General features: G+C 42.2%; 1 protein-coding gene across 4 annotated transcripts in view; it reads right to left on the bottom strand.

The window, feature by feature from the left end:
- The window catches only part of HOMER2 (homer scaffold protein 2), a 163,251-nt gene that overhangs the window by 85,440 nt on the left and 52,449 nt on the right, over positions 1-25,362 (bottom strand). For 2 of the 4 annotated variants that reach the window (XM_056572166.1, XM_056572168.1), the window contains one exon: positions 11,164-11,320. In XM_056572166.1, coding sequence (XP_056428141.1) covers positions 11,164-11,320 — 157 coding nt within the window. Of the gene's footprint in view, positions 1-5,899; positions 5,988-11,163; positions 11,321-20,037; positions 20,162-25,362 lie in introns of those variants that run through there. The other 2 variants (XM_056572165.1, XM_056572167.1) reach the window with 2 other exon arrangements.

Raw genomic sequence — 25,362 nt, 5'->3', positions numbered from 1 at the left:
TTGAAGTGCATCCATGTGGTAGAGGTACTCCAATGACCCTACAAATACATGCCAAAAGATATGAAGATAAGATATGAAGCAGAATAATACCCATAGATGTAGTCTTGTGGAGGTCCTGGGATGATGCCACCCCAACCCCACCAAGGGTTTTATCCATACTGAATCCATGTGAATGCTGAATTAGATTGCTTAAATATTAAGAAATTACGAAGAGATGTGAGTCATTTCCCAGATGTGTGAATCTTTATCTACTATAGGGGGGGGGAGGAAGCATAACGCATTAGTAGGTGTGAATAATGTGACACTCCGGTCCAGTAAGTCATAAAAGCTTCAACATCTACATGAATCATGAGAGGGACGCAGTGCCCAATGACTCATGATGATAGTGGGGAAACTCTTCCATGGTACTTTACTAACATTGTGTAAATTGTTGCATTGTCCTTGTATGAATTTTCTAGCAAAGTATACATTAAACAAAAAGCTGTAAGATTAAAAGTAACTCAAAGTATGGAGGGTGTATGGAGAAGGGGAACAATACTAGATAATCAACCTCAGCCATTTAACCTTTACTTTATGCATTCAATACCAACTACATCATCTAAGAGTTTTAAGGAAATATGTCACTTGTTTCATGCTGCCTGAACCACAAGCAGCATGAAACACTGACAGGCTCCCTTATCATAATGATTTCTGACCAACAATGAACAGCTGGGTCATTGTAGAGAACTCATAGTTAACGTCGACCAGGACCAGAGTCAACAAGGCGATTTGCCAGTCCTGACTGACAGCACACTCTCGTGAGAGATTTGTGATTCAGGGCTGATGGACTACATTGTGTCTCGAAACCCCATTTGGAGCCAAAGGTATAACTACGAGTTTTTAGAAAACCGTGCAGCCTTCCATTGGGTCATATATCATAGTGAGAAGAGAGGTTTCATGCTGCCTGTGGTTCAGGCAACATGAAATCAGTGACAAGTGAAATGTAGAATAGAGGCTTAACAAAAGTAGTCCTGTAAGGCATGCCGTAGCAGATGCTTGTACATTTCAATATATATAGGCAAAAATATAAAATAGATGTAGTAAATAATCAACAAAAGTTGTATTGTATTACTAAAGGTCTAGATAAGAGAGGAGAGCAACATTTACACACATCTAAGGTTCAGAGTACACATTTCTCTAACTTCTTGGTATATAGGGGAGGGGCAGTACTCAATCACTTCATATTCCATACTCCATATTCTATCATATTTATCTGTCCCGTTTAGTGAAGCTGCCATAAGGCACACTGGGCGGTACTGTTTTTAAATGAAACAATGCATTATTTAACTCACATAAGTTTAAGACTGCTGCACTTCCCAGCAGTCACTAACATCAGCAAAAACTAACAATCTGTATATTTTTGTAATTCTGCTGATAAGCAAGTTGATCTTGGTATAAGTTGTGGATGTACGGCCATGATTCTATTTCTCTATGTGTGAGTTAATTCTGTCAATACAGTCTGCCTTAGGCAGGCTCTACAAGCAAGGAACAGCAACAGCATAGCATTGATCAGTATAAGCAACCTAATGATTACTTAGGAAAAGTCCCCTAGAGCAGGCATAGGCAACCTTTGGCACTGCAGATGTTTTTGACTACATCTCCCATGATGCTTCAGCAGCATTTTGGCCCTGCCGTAGAGGGACTAAAAAGTGTGACAAAAATACCCTACCGTTATAAAAATTGAAATCACCCCCTTTTTCCATGTGTCAAAAAAAAGAAGTGAACAAAAATAATAATAAATGAAAAATAAAAAAACATTTGGTATTGCTGCTTAAAGGGGTAGTCCAGTGGTGAACAACTTATGCCCTATCCTAAGGATAGGGGATAAGTTGCAAATCGCGCGGGGGGGGGGGGGGGGGGGGGGTCCGACCGCTGGGGCCCACTGCGATCTCCTGTATGGGGCCTCAACAGCCCGCGGGAAGAGGGCGTGTCTACCTCCGCGCGAAGCGGCGGCTGACACGCCCCCTGCCATAGCGATGTATTGAGGGGGCGTGTCGGCCGCTGCTTCGTGTCTGACCCCCTGCGATCTCAAACTTATCCCCTATCCTTAGGATAGGGGATATGTTTTTCACCACTGGACTACCCCTTTAAGGACACATTTTTGCATTTTCATTCTTTTCCTTCTCTTTAAATGAGGGCTTGTTTTTATTTGCATGACCAATTGTATTTTGTAATGACACTTTTCATTCGATCACGTTGTGGGGTACGATAAGCTCCACTGATGTACCGGCAACATTTACTTTCACTTTAGGTGCCGTGATCAGCATTAATCACAGCGTTGAAAAGGTTAAATGAAGTCATTTGCAGTGAGTGTCTGGCTACTGATGGTAGCCCACACTCACTAATCTGAAGCAAGCGCAGCTATTGCGCTCGCTTCATTGTTACTTAACGCTACAGGGTGCACATTTGTGTCAATGGCGTACATTTACTTCCTGAGTCTTTAACAGGTTACATTGAAAATACGAAAGAAAAAAAAAAACACACTAAAAACACCAGAAATGTTGATTTTTGTTTAAATAATGTATAATAAAAAAAATGAATAGAAAAATATGATCAGGAAATTCCATCTACACCAACATTGTACCGATAAAAACTACAGATCATGGTGCAAAATATTAGCCTTCTTTTAACAGAAGTAAAATAAAAGCTATAATTGGGCATCGCCGTAACTGCGCTGGCCAATAGAAAACAAAATGACAGTTTTATTGTAAAGAGCACTGTGTAAAAACAAAAGCCCACAAATGTATGTATTTATTAATTTTTGGGGGGTGGGGGGGGAGGTCCGCAGTATATTTTGTGGTGAAATAAAAAGGTGTCATTACAAAGTGGTGCTATACAACTCGTCCTAAAAAAAAAACAAGCCCTACTACGGCTTAGGATGGAACGAGTTATGGCTGTTAGAAGGCAAGGAGAAAAATACAACAACCCAAAAATGGAAATTGGCCCTGGTCTTTAAAGGAAACTGTCAGTCACCCGAAGTAACCTGTTTATAAAGGTGAGTAGTGCAGGTGACACCAATTATAATGACATTTACTTACACCCGATCCATGGTCCCGTTTGTTACCTTCTTTTATCCTGCAGCAGGAGCACGCTGACATCACCGCTGCTGCTTCCTAAAGCCTGCTCGCAGTAGTACCCAGCGGAGAAGTAGCAGCGGTGATGTCAGCGTGCTCCTGCAGTGCACTATACCTGCCGTTGAATTAAAGATGATATGAGATGAGAGGGACAACGGATTGGGGGTAGGTTATTAATGTGTGGTGTCCCGGTACAGGACATGGTCCTGTATCCTTCCTAAGTCCCCTCTGGAAGAGTCCCTGCAGTCCATAGGGCTCTCCTGCAGGGCTCCCCCCCTTACTCATCAGTTCTTGCTCCGTATAAATTCATTTTAAGTGTATTGTACATATTGTTCAGTATGTATAAAGGTTGTACAAATGTATAAATAGGAGGACCTTGCTGGGTCATGTGATCTACTGTCATGTGATGTACCCAGAGTTCCGTGGGTACAGGTCCTCCAGGCTTTGCAACCAATGGGCTTTAGTCCAGCCCCCTAGTATATAAGGGGCTGTATTCTCTAAATTCACTCCCTTGAGTCCTGGATCCAAAGCAAGCACAACTTAAGCATAAACTACTAAATTCATCTCATCTAGGCCAAAGTCTAAGTAACCTGCAGCCACTTCAAAACATGAGTTCTCAAGCTCTATCTATAATTCTAGTGACTACTACTCAACTCAAGTATACAATTAGTAGGACAGTGTCCTGCATAAATCTCAATACTACAAGTCCCAGCAAGCCTGTGAGGTATCCTGCATTCTGGTTGCCTCTAGAGAAACTGCATAACTGTAAAGACTGTTCCATAAGAAGTTTAAGTAAAAGTTCCCGTTATTTACACAATTCCTGCTGTGGACATTCCTTTTTTGCCTGCCGTTTCTGGGTTGGTTGTTGGCAGGGCCTTATACAGAAAACAACCACATCCTGGTGTCACGACAATTCAGGGGTTAATAACACCTTGCCCCACAGGGTTAATCCCACCAGACCCTGCTACACCATTGCAAAACCCCAGACACCACAAATGTTATAATCAGGGTCACCCGCACTACCTGCCTGTACCAACAGATTAGTGCGGATGACACTGATGACAGTTTCCCTTTAAGGAGTTTATAATAATAATAAAAATAAAAAAAAAGCCACCAAGTGTTTTTGGGCAGACTTTTTGAGTGTAGTGTTTTTCATTACCAGAAGCAAGTTATGTCAAAGGTGTTATCCGGGGAAATTTTTTTTTTTATATATCAACTGGCTCCAGAAAGTTAAACAGATTTGTAAATTACTTCTATTAAAAAATCTTAATCCTTTCAGTACTTATGAGCTTCTGAAGTTTAGGTTGTTCTTTTCTGTCTAAGTGCTCTCTGATGACACCTGTCTCTGGAACCTCCCAGTTTAGAAAAGGTTTGCTATGGGAATTTGCTTCTAAACTGGGCGTTTCCCGAGACAGGTGTCATCAGAGATTACTTAGACAGAAAAGAACAACCTTAACTTCAGAAGATCATAAGTACTGAAAGGATTAAGATTTTTTTTTTAAAGAAGTAATTTACAAATCTGTTTAACTTTCTGGAACCAGTTGATATATATAAAAAAGTTTTTTCCTGGAATACCCCTTTAACTGCTCTAGTCTCAAAAAGTCATAGCCGGCTCATAGAGGAAATACATGACTCAAAGCAAAGCTGGGCCCACAGCCGAGTCAGACAGCACAATACACAGCAGCATACCTAAAAAGAACTCATCATATTGTGGTAGATGAACTGTTAATATTTTGGTGAGGCGTCTGAATGTCATGGCACGGATCAAGATCTTTTGAAGACAGTGAAACATGAAAAGGCTGCCATTGTGCACATTCTTTAGACGCCACAAAGTGTCTTTTCCATAGATGGACAGAAATAGAAAATGACATCTTGATTTTTACACCAATCCAAGAACAAAACATCTATCAGTTCTATTCCACAACTACACACAACAGACACTAAAACTAAATAATATATATATATATATATATATATATATATATATATATATATATATATAATTTTTTTTTTTTTTACTTCTGTCTAAATATGTTGATCTCTTGAAAAAGCTAGAAGACAAAGTAAAAATAGTTTTCGGAGCCAGTGGGTGCAAAGGAAAAAAAAACTTGCATAAGCAACAAATGTATGCGAAATGTCAATAGTGCCTAATGGAATAAGATGCTGCATTGACCTAAAGATCTTAGAACAAATTTCTCTCTGCTTTGGCAGATCACTAATCCTGTACACCAGTGATCTCAAAGCTGTGGGCCACCAGATGATGCAAAGCTACAACTCCTAGCATGCCCGGACAGCCAACGGCTGTCCGGGCATGCTAAGAGTTGTAGTTTTGCAACAGCAGGGGGTCCACAGTTTGGAGACCACTGACGTAAAGTATTACAGTGTGGTAAGCTTGTGGGGGTATAGGGTATATGGGGTGTAGCTGTGCAGTGATGAAAGGGTGCTGATTTAACCCTTAACTGTCGTGACGCCAGGGTGAGGGCTTCTCTGTATATGCTTGTCCTATCGCCTCCCGTCCCAAGAGCGATAGGGAGGTATTAAATAAATGATTGTCCACAACCGGAGATTTTGTAGAAAACTGTCGGAACTTTTACTGCAGCTTTCATGAAGGATTAAACAGGAAACAGTCAATGTAACAAAGTCTATTTGGAGTTTGACAGTTGGTTGGGACCTTGTGAGTTTCTAGAGCTTAGGAAGTTAATAGGCGCTGTTCCACTGGATTTAGGGGATTGATTTTAGGTCCAGTAGTCACGCTAGCTTTAGCGGGAATTGATATTTAAACTCACGATTAGATTCAGGCTCAGGCTGGCAGGCTTCAGGCCTAAGCTTGTCTTTGTAAGTTCCATGGATCTCTTCTCTCTCCACTAGTCCGGAACCCAAGAGAGCGAGGATTGGCTGGCAGCTCCCTTATATGGGCAGGGGCTAGCCTTAAGATCATTAGTCCATACCATATGTCAATTCTCCTTACAAAGGATTATGGTCTGACATGTGACTATACCATGTGACCTTGGAAGGTCCTTAAGCATAACCTAAAGAATTAACATTAGTCATGTGACCTAAGGTCCTGCGACACTATATAGATAATTTAATATACACTTACTTATACATGTAAACATCATAGAATTGAAGAAGGAAGAGGCGCTAGGGGCTATCCCATCAGGAGGATGCTACTGGAACGAAATAACTCTGACTTTGGGGAACACCATACAAGGTACGGTACACCATACAAGGTACGGTATACCATACGGTACCGGGACACCACAACAGTTTTAATGTCACACGGTAAAAGTGTTATATCTAGATTTATGTGTTTCACTATTATCTTTTAGTTATGAATGGATATTTGAAACCAAACAGGGGCAAGAAAAAACACCATAAGGCGCACACCTTTTTAAGTACATAACAAGAAGCAACAATCTTTACTAGTAAACAAAAAAATATATACATTAATGCACAAGTAGGCACACAAAATCCCTTAAAAATGAGCAAATAAATGTATGATTGTTATTAGGACATTATATATATATATATATATATATATATATATATATATATATATACATATATACATATAGCTATTATAATCCTGCATTTTTGCTCGCTCTATTTGATACCTGGTTGTTTTATCCATCAGACTTTGTAGGGGAGCCAATATTATTTACCTTACAGGGAAGACGGGCGTTCTTGTATGGGTTTTTCTTTGTTTTGCTTTATTTTTTATTTTTTGGTCCACCTGGTTGTGGGGAGAGGATTTTTGTCTTTTTATTTTTATTTTTTACAATTTTTCCCTATTTTTAAATGCTTTTAATTGTTTGTGTGCCTCCTTGTATTTATCTTTTCTTTACTAATTAAGATAGTTGCTTTTTGTTATTTACTTAAAAGTGTGTGCCTTATGTTGTTTTTTCTAGCCCCCGATTGGTTTGTAAAAGTGTATTTTAACACTGGTGGCACTCTATTATTATATTGAGGACTGAGCCCACCATCCAAGTGTTAAGGAAATGGATATTTGAGTCTACATGACTGTAGTGGCGGACACTCCATTAACAGCTTAGCAGAGTTACACTACCGCAATGCACTCTGCTGCTTTCCATTCTACAGATGCAGTTTCCTGTGAAATTGAATTGCTACATCTCTCACAATGCAGATCACTTAGAAAAGCAGGCTCTGCCTCTGACCAAAAAGTAATTAACTCAACCAGGTAAGGAACACGAAGAACGAACAAAGTTAAAACTATATTTATTACACACAGTTACAGTGTCCATTTTAGGACAACATGAGTCGTCAGCAGTAACTCAATCCTCACTCAAGTGAAACGGTGTCCCGCCTCCTCCATCGGCCCAATCTCTGTCAGGCGTCAGCTGCAACTCCCTCCTTTGTCATCCTAAAGTCTCTCATCCGAAACTCCGTCATCCCTCAGACAAAAAACTTTCCTGCTGTTTTGCAGAGCAGAGTCAGTATCGGCTCTCTGCTATACGGGTTCTGCTGTACACGCTATTCAATGTCGGCTCTCCTATACAGACTCTGTAGCACATGTAGTGTCTGTAGTATACATGTGCAAGTTTCACAGTTTCGACTCTGCTATACATGCTGTGCAGCATAGTCTCTGCTATGCGGCAGGAAGTTGCGTCAAAGGGTGAATCTTCTGAGGAATGACAGCGTTTTGGACGAGGGAGTTTCGGATGAAGGAGTTGTGGCTGAAGGATGACAGCGATTGGTGTGAGGGAGGAGGCAGGACGCCGTTTCACCTGACGGAGGACGGAGTTGCGGCTGACGACTGTTGGTCCTAGGGAGGAGTCGGGATGCCATTTCACCTGACTGAGGACGGAGTTACGGCTGACGACTGTCAATGTCCTAAAATGGACACCGTACACAGTGATACTTTTCAGAAAGTCTGCCACCCCCTTATCCAGACAACATTTACTATGACAGATCTTCAGTTGTGCCACATATAATACATACTGATCATGTTTTAATGCATGTTTACGTGTGAACTGGCATTTAGGGCAAGTTTACACTGAGAAATTCTGAGCGAAATTCACTTGCGGCAGCTTCCCATTGCTGTCAATCACACTGGAAATTCCGCAGTTTATTCTTTCGGTGGAATTCCTGCATTGCTGTAAATGGGGACAGCACAGGTTCACACGGTCATAGTGCTGATTGATATGGGCGCTGCCACTGCACTATATACGTGTGCAAGGTTTTTCTCGCTAGAATTAACCAAGAGAAGAGTGCATTAATGAAACAAACTTACAATGTAAGTCTATGGGATTGTCTAGGTCAGTGCATGCTTCTCTCCCTGCTCATTCTAGTGATCGATCGGGGTCTGCACCCTTAGACCCTGACTGTTAAAATAAAATAAAAAACGACCGTTAAGGACACCTCAGGTATGCATGTAAAATGCACAGGCAGACTAAATCCTCAAAAGGGTGTACTACCCAACCAGTCTATTTTGGGCCAACTTTGGGAGCAGAATCTAAGTATTTAACCCCTTAAGGACTCAGCCCATTTTCACCTTCAAACAATCTGTGTTTTTTCACTTTCGTTTTACCTCCTCATCTTCAAAAAATCATAACGCGTTCAATTTTGCACCTAAAGAGCAATATAAGGGTTTGTTTTTTGCGGCACCAATTGTACTGTGTAATGACATTACTTATCTTGTAACAATCTGCAGCAAAAAAAAAAATTATTATTTGTGGCATGAAATAAAAAGAAAAAACGCCATTTTGCTAATTTTTAGGGCTTCCGTTTCTTTGCAGTGCATTTTCGGTAAAAATGACATATCTTAATTCTGTAGGTCCATACAGTTACAAGGATACCCAATTTATGTAGGTTTTATTTATTTTACTACTTTAAAAAAAATATTTTTAACTACATGCACCAAAATTAGCATGTTTAAAATTGTCATCTTCTGACCCATATAACTTAAAATGTTTCCATGTATGGGGCTATAGGAGGGCTTATTTTTTGTGTGCTGTGGTCTGTAGTTTTTATCAGTACCATCTTTGTTTTGATGGGACTTTTTGATCGCTTTATTAATATTTGTATGGTCTATGAAGTGACCAAAAATTCACAATTTTGGAACTTGGTATTTCTTTACGTGTACGCTATCGACCGTGCGGTTTAGCTAACCTCATATTTTAATATTTCGGACATTTACGCATGCGGCAGTACCACATATGATTTTTTTTTAATTACATTATTTTATTAAAAAAATAGGAAAAGGGGGTGATTAAAATTTTTATTTGGGGGGGGGGCTTATTCACATTTATTCTCTTATTGTTTTACCACTTTTTACTTTCTTTTTTTATACCATGCAATCTTTCGATTACATACACTGTTCAATGCCATAGCACAGCATTGATCAGTGTTACAGGCATGGTGCAGTAGATCACCGATCGGACGACAAGGAGGCAGGTGAGGACCCTCCTGTCATCCAGTAAGCTGATCGGGACATCACGATTCTGTCACAATAGTCCCGATCAGCTCCGCTGATCTGTTGGGATAGTTCAACTTTCAGCTTAGACGCCGCAATCAACTTTGATCGCGGCGTCTAAAGGGCTAATGCCGGGCATCAGCCAGATCGGCAGTGCCCAGCATTAGCCGTGGGTCCTGGCTGCCCGTAGCAACTGGGACCCACGGGGTTGAACCCGTTCTCCGCTCGCGAGAATGGTTTAATCCCCGTTAGCGGGATCAGGGCGTACAGGTGCGCCCTCAGCCCTTAAGGGTCTATTCACATGTACAGTATTCTGCGCAGATTTGATGCACAGATTTGATGCGCAGGATTTTCTGCTGCTGATTTCAATGTAAACTCAATGACTGAAAACAGCTGGAAATCCTGCGCATTAAATCTGTGCATCAAATCTGCGCAGAATACTGTACGTGTGAATAGACCCTAAAAGGACTCTGGAACGGAGGTGTACCCATATGCCTTGCATCCTTAAGGGGTTAAAGGCGTAAATAAAGGGATTATTTAGTTATTAAAAATGTATCCCCTATCAACAGGCTTGGGGATAAGTGTGTGATCATGGGAGTTCCAGCGGTTGGATAGGGGATATGTTATTAATAACTGGATAACCCTTTAAGTAGTAAGGAGATCATGCACAATATCAAGAACCACAGTGGAAAAGGAAGCAGCATGGTGGTGGCCAAGAAGAGAAAATGGGGCATGGACAGAAATCAGGTGGCTGTGGGGACAGACCGCTGGTATTACACAGACAAGATACTATACGTACTGTCATATGACATTTGAAAAAAATTCTAAAGTTACACTAAGCACTGTACTGTAACCTGATGTAGTAGAAACTCTCCTGCTACTTCATAAGAGCCTGGCTATTAGGAGTATTCAAAAGTCTCTAACAGCAACCAGTCACTAACTAAGAGGTAGGTTGTAAGTTTGGATCAGTTCAAGATAACTGTAGATTATATCCATATATGAACTCTGAAATACTGTTTAACAGTAATGGGTAGCGCTAGGTGCAAACTGAGAAACAATAGTTCAAAGGCTTCTTACATGCTGGATTCACTGCAAACTTAAGAATGCCTTGTATTATATAAGAAACTCACTAGGGCGTCTTTCTTTTGTATCATACTCTCTTTCATGTTTCACACCACTCAAGATACCTACACTTTATAAAAAATAAAAAAAAGAGATAATAGGAACATAGCATATAGTGTCATTTCCCTGATTGTTCTCAATTCGAAAATTTACTTCATTCGGCTAAAAATAACAAGAAGTCAAAAGCTTTGGATAGCTTTGATGAAAGCGAACAAAGAACTATCCTCTCTATGACAGGGCAGTGACAGGAAAGCCATTAGTGTCTGAGCAGCAAACACAGTCACCATTAATGAGAGGTTCAGTCAGAAAACCAGCACTGCAAAACAGATTCACAGAAGGAGTTTAAATAAACCACTATATTATAAAATCAATCATCGTCCACTGTGTTAGTGCCGAGCATTAGCTGCAAACGCTTCTCCAGAAAAGTCATAAAAAATATAGCGAAGATGAACAATACAGCAAACATTATTTTTAACCATCTGAAAATGTGCGCACCTTGGTCCCATCAACGCTGATGATTCGGTAGCTGTTCCTTGTGCTGTCATAAAAGTAGGAGACTGTTACTGCTTGCTTGCTAGCAGGGACCCAGTTCTTCTTGGTGCTGGGATCTATTTGGAAGACATGCGCTCTTGTGGTGAAGATCGGTTGTTCTCTAAGGGGAAAGAAATACTTGTTAGCAGAAAATCAAGTTAAGTTCAGACAGCTACATTTTCCAGCACAAACATATTCTGCAGTGCTGTACAGATAAAACAATCTAAGACCATTGTGGGGATATAAAAGCGGAGAATCAAAAAACAACTAAAATAGTAATTTTCTAGTACGTAGTTTCAGGCAGTGAAACGTTTGTTTTGTTTGTTTTTAGATTTTATTTTCTGTACATAACTTTGCTTTATAGAATCCATGTAATGTCCGTTTTTGTGTTTTTCTATTTTTCTGTTCTGGTGTCTGTTCAGACACTGGGTTGTGGCTGGCTAGTTTTCTTTGCTACTCTCCCTGGCTAGGGAATAGTTAAAAGGGTACTACCGTGGAAAAAAATTGTTTAATCAACTGGTGCCAGAATGTTAAACAGATTTGTAAATTACTTCTATTAAAAAAAAATCTTAATCCTTTCAGTACTTTTTAGGGGCTGTATACTGCAGAGGAAATGTGTATCTTTTTGAATTTCTCTTATGTCACGACCACAGTTCTCTCTGCTGACCTCTGCTGTCCATTTTAGGAACTGTCCAGAGCAGCACATGTTTGCTATGGGGATTTTTTATCTAGTCTATGCAAAAAATTCCAAAAGATAATAAGCAAAAAATTCCAAAAAATAATCCTGTCTGCCAGTAATTAAACTAAGCAGAGTTGCGATGATGCAAAAGTTCTAGTATAATTGCACACTGTCCCATTATCGGGACGTGGTCTTTAGTGGAGGGTATGCGATACAGGTTGGCACGGGCTGCGCCTGTATGTACAGAGTTCCTGTTTCCAGATGCACTGGCTCAAAGAACTGCAGGGGATGCTGACTTCTCCTGCTGCTAGGTGGCACGGCACTGCGTCCGGCTTGCTCTAACAGAATCCTGGCAGGCAGGAGTAGTGAGTGCAGACCTGGTCAGCCGCGTCCTCGTGTGCCAGTTGAAGGCTTTCAAGCGTGTAGTAAACATTGCAGTGGTTTCCCGATGCGAGGACTCCAGAGCTTGCAAGGAATTAGATTGCAAATGTGCAATAGCGATTTGGTGGCAGTACTGGACTATGTGCTGTGATGGGGAGGTCAGACACGTTTCGGGGGTCCCCCTTTCTAAATGGCTTAATCACTTGCAAGCTCTGGAGTCCCCGCACCTTGAGACCACTGCAAGGTTTACTACAAGCTTGAAAGCCTCCAACTGCCACACGAGGACGCCGCTGACCAGGTCTGCACTCACCACTCCTCATTGCGGAGGTTCGGCCACTGGGAGCCCCCCACGATCTCGTGCTTGCCACCCCGGAATTCTGCACTATTAGTTCTGAATGCTGTTGGGTTTGGGGCCATGACGTCACACCACGCCCTCCATTCATGTCTATTCATGTCTATGGCAGCTGTCACGCCCCTTCCCATCAACATGAATTGAGGGAGCTCTGTGTCACATCACAAGGGGGCGTAATATGACATCACAAGGGACATGGCGTGATTTCACCACTAAGCCCCTGAACCTAGTGTTCAGAACGAATAGTTCAGAATGCCGGGGTAGCGTACAGGAGATCATGGGGGTTCCTAGTGGTGGGACCCCCGCAATCAGACATCTTATCCCTTATCCTTTGGGTAGGGGAAAAAGATGTCTAGGGGCGAAGTGTCCCTTTAAGGGAAAGAAAACTGAAGAAAAACAAAACCTCACAAACCTTACCAATTACACTCTGGGTTTCCCACTAGCAGTATCACAAATACAGCTCTCTCAGTCCCGCCTCTCACTGGCGATTATATAGTGATGTCACCATGTCTGTCAACAATAGTCACATCGGCACACACACAGGTACGAGGAGACATTTTGAAAATCCTAGAAACCCTATTCCAATTTAGCTATAGATACACGCACACACAATACACTTAGTTTTAGAGAAACCAATTAAAAGTCATTTTAAATTGTAAAAGTTGAATAGTAACATAGTTCAAAAAAGACAAAAGTCCACCAAGTTCAACCTATATTCCTAATGAGTCCCTGCTGATTTTATCCTGAGGAAGGCAAAAAAAAACAACAAATAATACTAGAGGAATAAATCCCTGGATCAAAGTTCTGTCCCTATAATTCTAGTATACATAACCAGCAATGTTATTACTCTCCAGAAATGCATCTCTTTTACAGAGTTCCCCATAACCACCTCCTCCGGAAGAGAGTTCCACAGTCTCACTGCTCTTACAGTAAAGAACCCCCGTCTGTGCTGGGGTAGAAACCTTCTTTCCCCAAGATGTAGAGGATGTCCCCTTGTTATAGATACAGTCCTGGGTATAAATAGATCAAGCCTTCTTTTTTCTAAACTAAATAATCCTAATTCTGATCATCTTTCTGGGTACTGTAGTCCTCTCATTCCCCGTATTACCCTGGTTGCCTGTCTTTGAACCCCCTCCAGCTCCACTATATCTTTCGTGTACACTGGTGCTCAGTACACAGTATTCTATGTGTGGTCTGATTAGTGATTTGTACAGCTGTAGAATTATTTCCTTGTCGTGGGCATCTATGCCCCTATTGATGCATCCCATGATTTTATTTGCCTTGGCAGCAGCTGCCTGACACTGGTCACTACAGCTAAATTTACTGTTAACTAAGACTCCAAAGTCCTTTTCCATGTCAGTCGTCCCGAGTGTACTCTCATTTAACACATAATCCCAGCCTGCATTACCTTACATTTATCAGTGTTGAACTTCATCTGCCACTTCCCAGCCCAAACCTCCAGCCTATCCAGATCCATTTGTAACAGTGCACTGTCCTCTATGGTGTTAACCACTTTACAGAGTTTAGTATCATCTGCAAATATTGCTGCTTTACTATACAATCCCTCTACAAGGTCATTAATATTTAATAAATATATTAAATAGAATAAGACCCAAGACGGACCCATGTGGTACCCCACTAGTAACAGTCACCCAATCAGAATAAGTACCATTAGTAACCACCCTCTGTTTCCTATCACAGAAACTTACCCACATTTCCCCCCCCCCCCCCACCCAATCCTTCTCATTTTATACACCAACCTTCTATGTGGCACCGTATCAAATGCTTTGGAAAAATCCAGATATATGACATCCAACGATTGCCTCTGGTCCAGTCTGGAGCTCACCTCCTCATAAAAGCTGATCAGGTTAGCTTGACAGGACCGATCCCTCATAAAGCCATGCTGATATGGAGTCATACATTTATTTTTATCAAGTTACTCCAAAATAGCATCTCTTAGAAAACCCTCAAACAATTTACATACAAGGGAGGTTAAACTAACAGGCTTATAATTCTCGGGGTCACTTTTTGACACCTTTTTAAATATTGGCACCACATTTGCCATGCACTAGTCCTGGGGAACCGTCCCTGTCCCTATAGAGTCCTTTATTATTAGAAATAGGGGTCTGTCTATTACATTACTTAACTCTCTTAGAACACGGGTGTGAATGCCATCTGGACCTGGTGATTTGTCTATTTAGATTTTTTGTAGGCAGCACTGTACTTCTTCCTGGGTTAGACAGGTGACCTGTCCTGGGAAGTTTATCTTATCTCGCTGTAGTTCACCTGGCATTTTATTGTCTTCTGTGAATACAATGGAGAAGAATGTGCTTTATAAATTAGCTTTTTCCTGATCCCAGTCTATAATTTCTTCCTCATCACTTTTTAAAGTGCCAACACTTTCATATTTAATCTTTTTGCTATTTATATAGTCAAATAACATTTTCTCCTATTCCTCACCCTTTTATTTCCATAAAGGTATATACCTCTTACAGTGAGAATTAAAAATATTTTTTAAAGTTTCCCATTTAGTGTCAGTATTCTTGTTTTTCAGGACATTATCCCAATTTATATTGTTAAGGGCTTCTCTGAGTTGATCAAACTTTGCCTTCCTAAAGTTCATTGTTTTTGTGGTCCTCGCGAGGTTCCCTTATTGAAGAACAAGTTATAATGTATTATATTATAATCAATATTTCCTAGATGTCCGTTCTACCTGCACATTACTTTGTCAGGTCTGTTGGTTAATATTAAGTCTAGTAGGGCACCCCCTCTGGTTGGGCCCTGCACCATTTGGGACACATATTTGTCTTTAGCTATAGTCAGAAACCTGTTTCCTTTATGAGATTCACAGGACTCAGTCTCCCAGTTTATATCAGGATAGTTAAAGTCCCCCATTTTTACGACTTAATTTTGATTTACTGCCTTGTTTATTTGCCTCAGTAATTGATCTTCTGCCTCTTCCATTATGTTTGGTGGCTTATAGCAAACACCTATCAGAATTTTTTGTATTTTTATCTCCGTATATTTCTAACCATTCCTCCAATATATCTTCCCGCAGTGCAGCCTTCAGACTGGACTTTACATCTAATAATTCTGGAGAACAAGATTTGGTTAAGAGTAAATGCAAACATCTGAATATGAACCTATATCCAAAGCTGTATGCACCAGTTTGGTTCCTAATCCGTTATTTTTGATAGCAAAAAGACATTGCATGCAGTATTTTTCTTTCCCGTTAAAAATAATGGAATAGAAATGGATATTATAAATTTAATATTGAAGTCTATGGCAAACGGATGAGCAATTAAGGTCATCCGCTTGCACCCTTTTTTTTTATATCAGTTTTTGAACAGTTATTACTTCTGAGTATGCTTAGAAGAGGAAAAATCTGTGGACTCCTGCAGTGCTGCGTGACTACTACTACTCCCATCATGGAACAGATGTGTTTCCATGATGGGAGTAGTAGTTCCCACAGCTGTGGGAGTCTGCGGTTGGCTGGGGAGGCTACAATGGTGCGTGTAGTACTACTCCCATCATGTAACAGTCTATTCCATCTTAGGGGTTGTAGTACAGGGGCTGAGGGATTGTGCGCTGTGATTGCGCTAGAAGATGTGGAGAGGTCGGGGGGAATAAATTGTGAACATCCAATGAATAAGTTTAAAAACCCCACTGGGAGCCCTGAATGGCTACTCGGGGCCAGCCACTCGGGGCTCCCGGCGGGGTATTTGAATTTCTTTTTTTCAGTTTTCAAATACCCCGCCAGGAGCCCTGAGTGGCTTGCACCGAGTAGCCATTCAGGGCTCCCAGTGAGGTTTCCAAACTTATACATTGGATGTTCCCAATTTATTTCCCCCCAACCTCTCCACATTTTCTAGCGCAATCACAGCGCACAGTCCCTCACCCTCTGTACTATTACCCCTAACATGGATCAATCATTCAGCCCCTGTACTACTACCCCCAACATGGAACAGACTATTTCATGATGGGAGTAGTAGTACAAGCACTAATGTAGCCTCCCAGCCGCCTGCAGACTCCCTCAGCCGGGGGAACAACTGCTCCATCATGGAAACAAGTCTGTTCCATTATAGAACTAGTAGTAGTCCCAGCTGCGAGAGTCTGTATCTGGCTGACTTTTCATACTATCGGATGAAAAACTGATTCAAAAGGTTGCCACTAAATGGCATCCCTTTGCATCCATTAGTAATATGCTCCGATTAAAAGGCAGTGACGGATGAAAATCAGGACGGGGGACAATGGCTGTGTGAACCTAGCCTAGCTAACATCTATTCTCTAGAGAAATTCTATGTTAAAGCTATTCTATGTTTTTATAACAGCTGAACAGTAGGTGTGTATGAAGTTGATGGGAGACCTGACAGGTCCTCTTATAGAGACGTCCCAGCATGTTCTCCTTTATCATTGTCCTCTCCTTTGATCTTATCAGCTCTCATTCCACAATCAAAGCTGTGAAAGGAAATAGATGAAAAAATGTGTCCATAGTTTTTTAAATTAATTTCTACGTCTACTGTTCCGAGAACAAGCATCAACCTCTATTCTGCACTAGTGAGACATTTATTTTTCACCATTTTGCCACAGCATTCTGCCAATTTTCCCTGAAGGAAGGAACATATTAGGGAAAAACAATTCCTTGGCTGCAGGTCAGTTACACTAGAAGATCTATAAAAAGAATATACGACACTAATATTAATAAAAGTTGAAAAAATAGCCTGAAGAGACTGTAGAGGATGCATGATGCCAAGTTCTAGAATATTATTTCTAAGAAGCAGAATAACAATTGAACTCTCTGACTACGAGCATTGATTGTGTTTTCCTGCAGTATTGTACTGTTCTCTCACAATGGCAAAATCAATATTTTAAAACGCCAATTATATTCTATTCTTTTATATGGTGAAAAAACTGTGCAGAGATATTGGTTTGTAAATCTGTGTGCGTGTCCTGTCAGATTGAAATGAACAGGGCTGCAGCAGTGAGGCCAGCAAGAAAAAGAAGAAAATACATGGGACTGGACAAGGGGAATGGATTTGTACAAAGACATTATAGAAGGGTACAAAAGACGCACTCACCCGGTTTCATGCCGAAGAAGGTGTAGGTTTATTCCAAGTTATACACGGAAATATGTCGCTCGGGTCGGGAAGAAGAGAAAGCAAGAGCTCAGCCGAGCTCGTGGAACGACAGTCCCGTTTCGCGGGTTCTCCGCTTGGTCACGCACCAGGGGCATGACCAAACAGAGAACCCGCAAAACGGGATCGTCGTTCTGCTATAGGTCTAGCAGCAGACAGGAAAAGAACATGGAATACATAAATGGCTGAAAAGATGTAACGTTCGTGGACTTTGTGTAATGTGAAAAAGGCATTTTGCTTAGAATGTTTAATTGTTATAATTGTTAAATAACGATTTTTAATTTCTATTTAAAGTTTTATTTTTAAATTTTTTGTTTAATTATATTATGTTTCTTCCTCTGGTAACAGGAATAACATGATCCAAGCTTTTAATACATTGTACCTGTAAACGATGAAAACAAAATGCACTGATCGCAGTTGTGTCCTCACACTTATCCAAGTAAGGTAGCAAAGTATATGCACATACATACACTCGGCTAGTTCACCAAGACTAGTGTGGGCACACCTCTGCACTTCTAGTACAGGTGCCAATGTCATTTTTACCATTTGTACAGTGTCACTGCACAGCAGTCATGCCCTAAAAAGTGCATTTGCACTTTATAGGTAAATGGGTGCATATGATGTTTACATGTATTTGAACCAGGCACTGGCATACACAATGGACATGGTAAGAGTGTTCTACCATATTCTAGTCAAGTGCTAGGCTATATATCCTAGAGCATCCAGTGGTAGATGCCATCCAGGGATTGTTCGTTGATTTGTATTGTGTAAATGAATTTCTGGTTCTCCACAGTACAGTGATCCCTCAACTAACAATGGCCTCAACATACAATAGTTTCAACATACAATGGTCTTTTCTGGACCATTGTAACTTGAAACAAGACTCAGCATACAATACTACAGACAGTCCAGACCTGTGAAATGTGTCAATACCTGAAAGAACTGACCAATCAGAATGGGCATTTTACTGGTAAAACACCAACATTACTGAAGTGCACACACTGACTGTCTGTCTGGTAGCGCATCCTACAGTACAGGTAGGTACTACATACTGTACCTATGCCAGGGTTAGCTGCTCCTTTGGACACCAAGTAATGTCGGCTCCATTTTACTTTTTTTAGGACATTGTGTGTACTGTACAGGACCCTGAAGAAGCTCCTGTACTCTTCATACACAGTGATTTACAGCTTCCAGCAGCTCTTTCTTACTTTTTACTTACTACATTTTACCAGATTTTACCATATATTTGTATAATAGACAGTCATATTTTATCTAAATAAAGTATCATTCATTTTGTACAACCAGCTACATCTCCAGTATTCCTTAAATTCACAGTTCACCCTATACCTTGTCTGAATCATAATATTGTTTTTATCTTTTCTTACTTTTATATGTAAGGATTTGCTTTATCTATATTAGTTATCTACTTATTTTTGTTTAATCCTCACTTTTTCCTATTTTTGGATGACATGTTGGTGGCTTCAGAACCAATTACCAGGCTTCCATAGAGTTCTGGTCTCAACATACAATGGTCATCCCAGAATCAATTAATATTGTAACTTGAAGGCCCACTGTATTTTATCAGCATTATTACAAGGTTATTTTTTTTTTATTTCTGTAACTAACTCAAAACGGACAGAATATTGTAATGCTATCACCAGTATAGAAAATTAGAAAGCGGCACTTACCGGGTATAACTGGATAAAATCTTAAAGAATTTATTAGGTCATCTTAAAAATCCAGACAGCTGTCCCTGTCTGTCTGTTCTCTTCCACTCCTGCCGCCCTGCATGGATTTTTAAGATGACCTAATAAAGTATTCAAGATTTTATCCAGTTATACCCGGTGAGTGCCGCTTTCTAATCTTCTATACTGGTGATAGCATATACAGGTCTCAAGATTGCTTCCAGGAATCCGTAGGCTTGCATTGAGGGGCGGAGCGTGACATCACACGGGGCGGAGGCATGACGTCACACGCCGCCGGCCCGGTGGTCGCCTGTAATCAGTCCCGGAGCGAACACGCTCTGGGGACTGAGTACAAACGTGGTGCCGCGTGCATGATCCCGGGGGTACCCAGCGGCGGGACTCCCGCGATCAGGCATCTTATCCCCTATCCTTTGGATAGGGGAAAAGATGTGTTAGCACCGGAGAACCCCTTTAAGTATGGTCCACACTAAAAAGCCTACTGCCCCTTCAGCCTAGCACTGAGTCTACAGTGTCTTATAAAACAGACATAACAATGGTAACCATGAGCTTCTGAAATACTTAGTCAATAACCTATGGCAATACTACCCTTCATTGTGGCAGGATGTGGATACAGAGGCTGAAGAAGTAGTGGCCTCCTGCTTAATAAATTCCAATCTATTTGAGCGGCATGAACTAGTAGGGAAGACGAGAACATGAAACGCTGGCATGCCTATAAATAAACAAACAGAAGGCCGCATCTCAATTACATCAACAGTCAGCATTTTGGAAATTGCTTTGTTATCTGCTTCTATTATTGGCTGACAAATCCCTTGAGTGACACTGTGTTCCATAGTCACATTTGATAAAGCAATGAGAGGAACAATCTAAACTCATTAGCACAATTTGATTGAGAGTTTGTCATTGTCACATGTATGGTCATTGGCTGGAAGAATATTGTTTATACAATAACAAGATCACTAACAGTATCTAATGATGAAAGGAAGACCACCACCAGTGGGTTTTGGCAAGTATCTTTTCTATATCTACCAGTGGTGGACTGACAGGACGGGGCACTCGGGCACTGCCTCCAGCTGTTGCAAAACTACAACTGCCAGCATGCTGGGAGTTGTAGTTTACAACAGATGAAGGAACCCTGGTTGGAAAACACTGGTATACAGTATATACATTACTGTCCTGGTTTATATCCTGTATTATACTCCAGAGCTGTACTCCTTGTTCTGCTGGTGGGGTCATTGGGGGGAGATTTATCTAAACCTGTCCAGAGGAAAATGCTTTCATTTTTCACAGGCCCTTTCAAAAATGAAAGAAGTAATCTGATTGGTTGCCAAGGTCAACTCAGCAACTTTTCCTCTGGACAGGTTTTGAGAAATCTACCCTATTGTGTACATACATTACTTATCTTGTACTGACCCTGAGTTCTATCCTGTATTATACTCCAGAGCTGGATGTCAGGAGGGCGAATGTCAGGGGGGGCGGATGTCGGGGGGGGGCGATAATGTCAAGGGGGGGGGGATGTCAGGGGGGGGGGGGGGATGTCAGGGGGGGTGCGGATGTCAGGGGGGGGGGGGGGGATGTCAGGGGGGGCGGATGTCAGGGGGGGGGGGGATGTCAGGGGGGGGGGGGATGTCAGGGGGGGGATGTCAGGGGAGGGGCGGATTGTGTGGGGGGGGGGGGCGGATGTCGGGGGGGGGGGGGCGGATGTCGGGGGGGGGGGCGGGATGTCGGGGCGGGGGGCGGATGTCAGGGGGGGGTGCGGATGGGGGGGGGGGGCGGATGTTCAGTGAGCACTCAGTGGTGATGTCAGGGGGGGATATCAGTGAGCACTCAGTGGTGATGTCAGGGGGGGATATCAGTGAGCACTCAGTGGTGATGTTCAGGGGGGGAATGTCAGTGAGCACTCAGTGGTGATGTCAGGGGGGGAATGTCAGTGAGCACTCAGTGGTGATGTCAGGGGGGGGAATGTCAGTGAGCACTCAGTGATGATGTCAGGGGGGGGAATGTCAGTGAGCACTCAGTTGTGATGTCAGGAGGGGATGTCAGTGAGCACTCAGTGGTGATGTCAGGAGGGGGATGTCAGTGAGCACTCAGTGGTGATGTCAGGAGGGGAATGTCAGTGAGCACTCAGTGGTGATGTCAGGGGGGGGATGTCAGTGAGCACTCAGTGGTGATGTCAGGAGGGGGAATGTCAGTGAGCACTCAGTGGTGATGTCAGGGGGGGAATGTCAGTGAGCACTCAGTGGTGATGTCAGGAGGGGAATGTCAGTGAGCACTCAGTGGTGATGTCAGGAGGGGAATGTCAGTTGAGCACTCAGTGGTGATGTCAGGAGGGGGAATGTCAGTGAGCACTCAGTGGTGATGTCAGGAGGGGAATGTCAGTGAGCACTCAGTGGTGATGTCAGGAGGGGGAATTGTCAGTGAGCACTCAGTGGTGATGTCAGGAGGGGAATGTCAGTGAGCACTCAGTGGTGATGTCAGGAGGGGAATGTCAGTGAGCACTCAGTGGTGATGTCAGGAGGGGATGTCAGTGAGCACTCAGTGGTGATAGTCAGTGAGCACTCAGTGGTGATGTCAGGAGGGGAATGTCAGTGAGCACTCAGTGGTGATGTCAGGAGGGGATGTCAGTGAGCACTCAGTGGTGATGTCAGGAGGGGATGTCAGTGAGCACTCAGTGGTGATGTCAGGAGGGGATGTCAGTGAGCACTCAGTGGTGATGTCAGGAGGGGATGTCAGTGAGCACTCAGTGGTGATGTCAGGAGGGGAATGTCAGTGAGCACTCAGTGGTGATGTCAGGAGGGGAATGTCAGTGAGCACTCAGTGGTGATGTCAGGGGGGGAATGTCAGTGAGCACTCAGTGGTGATGTCAGGGGGGGGAATGTCAGTGAGCACTCAGTGGTGATGTCAGGGGCGATGTCAGTGAGCACTCAGTGGTGATATTAGGAAACAAAAAAAAAATATCCAGAATTGCAGATTTTGGTCACTTAAAATACTATTAAAAAAATGTTATTAAAAAAATGTATCAAAAAGTCCTATCTAAACAGAAATAGTCCTTATAAAATCTAGAGATCATAATGCAAAAAAAAATGAGCCCCCATACAGCCCTGTATACAAAAAAAATAAATTTGTTATAGGGGTCAGAAGAGGATAATTTTATGCAAATTAAAGCTATGATTTTTTTTTAAGTAGTAAAATAAAACAAAACCTACAATTAATTCTGTAATCTTAATGACCCACAGAAGACATTGTGTAATTTTAACAGTAAAATATATTACGAAACTACTCTGCAATTGAAAGAATTATTTATTGTATGTGAGCGGGGCATCTATATGGGTGTGGATTACACATGGGGGCCCCATGATCCTCTATTGCGCGGGGGCCCGATGAGTTGGCAGTCCACCCCTGACATCTATGCAAGTCAGTTATTTAGAGATGCAGTAATCTACAGGTGCTGCTCAGAGGTACAGGTTGATGCTCCTGGGTCTCAATGTCAAATCTGTAGCAGGGACCCCCAACAATGGCATATAATTCATAATTCTTCTGTATTCTTATATGTAACTAAAGTAACAGGGCCCAAGTGTGATCACTCCCTCTGCATCCCCTGGTAATGGCTACATGCAAACTATACATATTCCTATTGCTGTTATGTCTTTTAGATCATAATAATATGGTCCAGAACCTCTCACACAATTTATGATAATGCTGGAAAATGAACCCTGCATAATCTCCAGTAAGTATTATATAGTCCTGACAGCAGCCCAATCCTTGTCCGTATTAATCATAGAGATCAATGAATGAGGAGAAACTTACATGGGATCAGCCTCCGGCTATCCACATAGGACTTTGTCAGTGAAGGTGAGCGGTGCACAGTGGGGAGCAGTATAAAATATATATCTGTACCCAACTTGATATTGCTTTTGATACTGCATCCACATCTAAACCCCTGAAAGGGAATTGTTGTTTTTACCATCATACCTTGCCTTTCAGCAGCTTTTAATGTAGCATTGTCAGGCTGGTAAAAACGACACCCCCTCTAATGTAAGTAACAGCACGGAATATGTTTGATGTAAAGATGATTGCTTTAAATGATGCAATTTGTCCAAGAGGAGATTGGAACACAGCCGAATAAGGTCACAAAAATTTACCCGAATATACTGATCTGGCAGAAGATAGCTTTCCCTACAAATGTCATAAGCCAGTTCTCAGTGGTAACCTTTCAGTGCTGGAATCCTGGGTTCAAGTATCACATAGATCATCATCTGCTCCCTGTGTTTTATCTTTAAAAAACATACTGATGTGGTAGCCTGGGGTTGTAGGGTATATGGGGGTGTAGCTGTGCGGTTACTAAAGGGTGCTTGCTTAACCCTTTCTTTTTGTAACGCCAGGGTGAGGGCTATTCTCTGTATGCTTGTCCTACCGCCACCCGTCCCAAGAACGATAGGGAGATAGGAAATAATTGATTGTCCACAACCGGAGATTTGCAGAAACTTTTTGGAACTTTTACTGAAGAAGATTTTAGGCAATAATGAACAGGAACAGTCCATACAACAGAGTCTATTAGAGCTTGACAAGTGGTTGGGACCTCATGAGTCTATTGAGCTTAGGAAGGTAATTGTTGCGGTTATCCACTGGATTTAGGGGATTAGATTCGGTCCAGTAATCACGCTAGCTTTAGCGGGGATTGAGATGTTAACTCAAGGTTTAGTTTAGGCTGAGGCCAGCAGGTTTTAGGCCTAGCTCGTCTTTGAAAGTTGCGCAGATCCGTCCTGCTAGTCCCGCATCCATGAGAGCAGCAATCCAAGAGATCGATAATTGGCTACAGCTCCCTTATATCGGCAGGGGCTGGACTAAAGCTCACTGGTCCATACAACTGTCAATCTCCTGTACAGAGTTGTGGGTAACCATGTGACCCAAAGACCTCCAAAGGTCCTCCAACATACCATAGAGGAATTAACATAGTCACATGACCGAAGGTCCTCCGACGCTAACGGGGGGGTTTATTACAGTACAACACCTTCTCACCTAGCTCAAAATGGATGGGCTGAGATGGTTGCCGCAACATCATGCACATTCAGTGCCACACGCAGGCCACATGATTGCAACAGCATTCACAACTTTCCCCATTGTCTCAGCCAGCCACATTCAAGCCAGAGGAGAAGGTCGATTTAAACCAAACCAGAAGTAAGCCACCAGGGGAAAGGGAAAGGCAACACCTTTTCAGCTCACCAAATATCCTTGTGAGCAAGTTTTCATGCCGCCCTGTACACTACAGGTCCTTAAAGGGGTAATCCGCCCCTAGACATCTTATCCCCTATGCAAAGGATAGGGGATAAGATGTATTATCTACCATGCGGCACCCACCTGTAACGGCTTCCGGAACCGCTAGAGGCCCTCAGGCTAATACCATCCAGACCACGGGGACGGAAGATCGTGACATCATGACTCCGCCCCAGTGTGACATCACACCCCGCCCCCGCATGGTAGAATGCGGGGGTTCCCAGCGGCTGACCCCCGTGATAATACATCTTATCCCCTATCCTTTGGATAGGGGATAAGATGTCTAGGGGCGGAGTACCCCTTTAAAAGGGGTAATCCAGAAAAAAAATGTTTTATAAATATATCAACTGACTAGAGGAAAATTAAACGGATTTGTAAATTACTTCTATTAAAAAATCTTAATCCTTCAGGAATTATTAGCTGCTGAATACTACAGAAGAAATTATTTTCTTTTTTGGAACACCGAGCTCTCTGCTGAATCATGACCACAGTGCTCTCTGCTGACATCTCTGTCCATTTAAAGAACTGTCCAGAGTAGGAGAAAATCCCCATAGAAAACATATGCTGCTCTGGACAGTTCCTAAAATAGACAGAGATGTCAGCAGAGAGCACTGTGGTCATGATGTCAGCAGAGAGCAC

The sequence above is a fragment of the Hyla sarda genome, chromosome 4 (assembly GCF_029499605.1).
Source record: "Hyla sarda isolate aHylSar1 chromosome 4, aHylSar1.hap1, whole genome shotgun sequence".
In the NCBI taxonomy this organism is placed as follows: domain Eukaryota; kingdom Metazoa; phylum Chordata; class Amphibia; order Anura; family Hylidae; genus Hyla; species Hyla sarda.
Note: the sequence above shows the minus strand (reverse complement) of the source record. Positions and strands in the feature narration are given on the sequence as shown.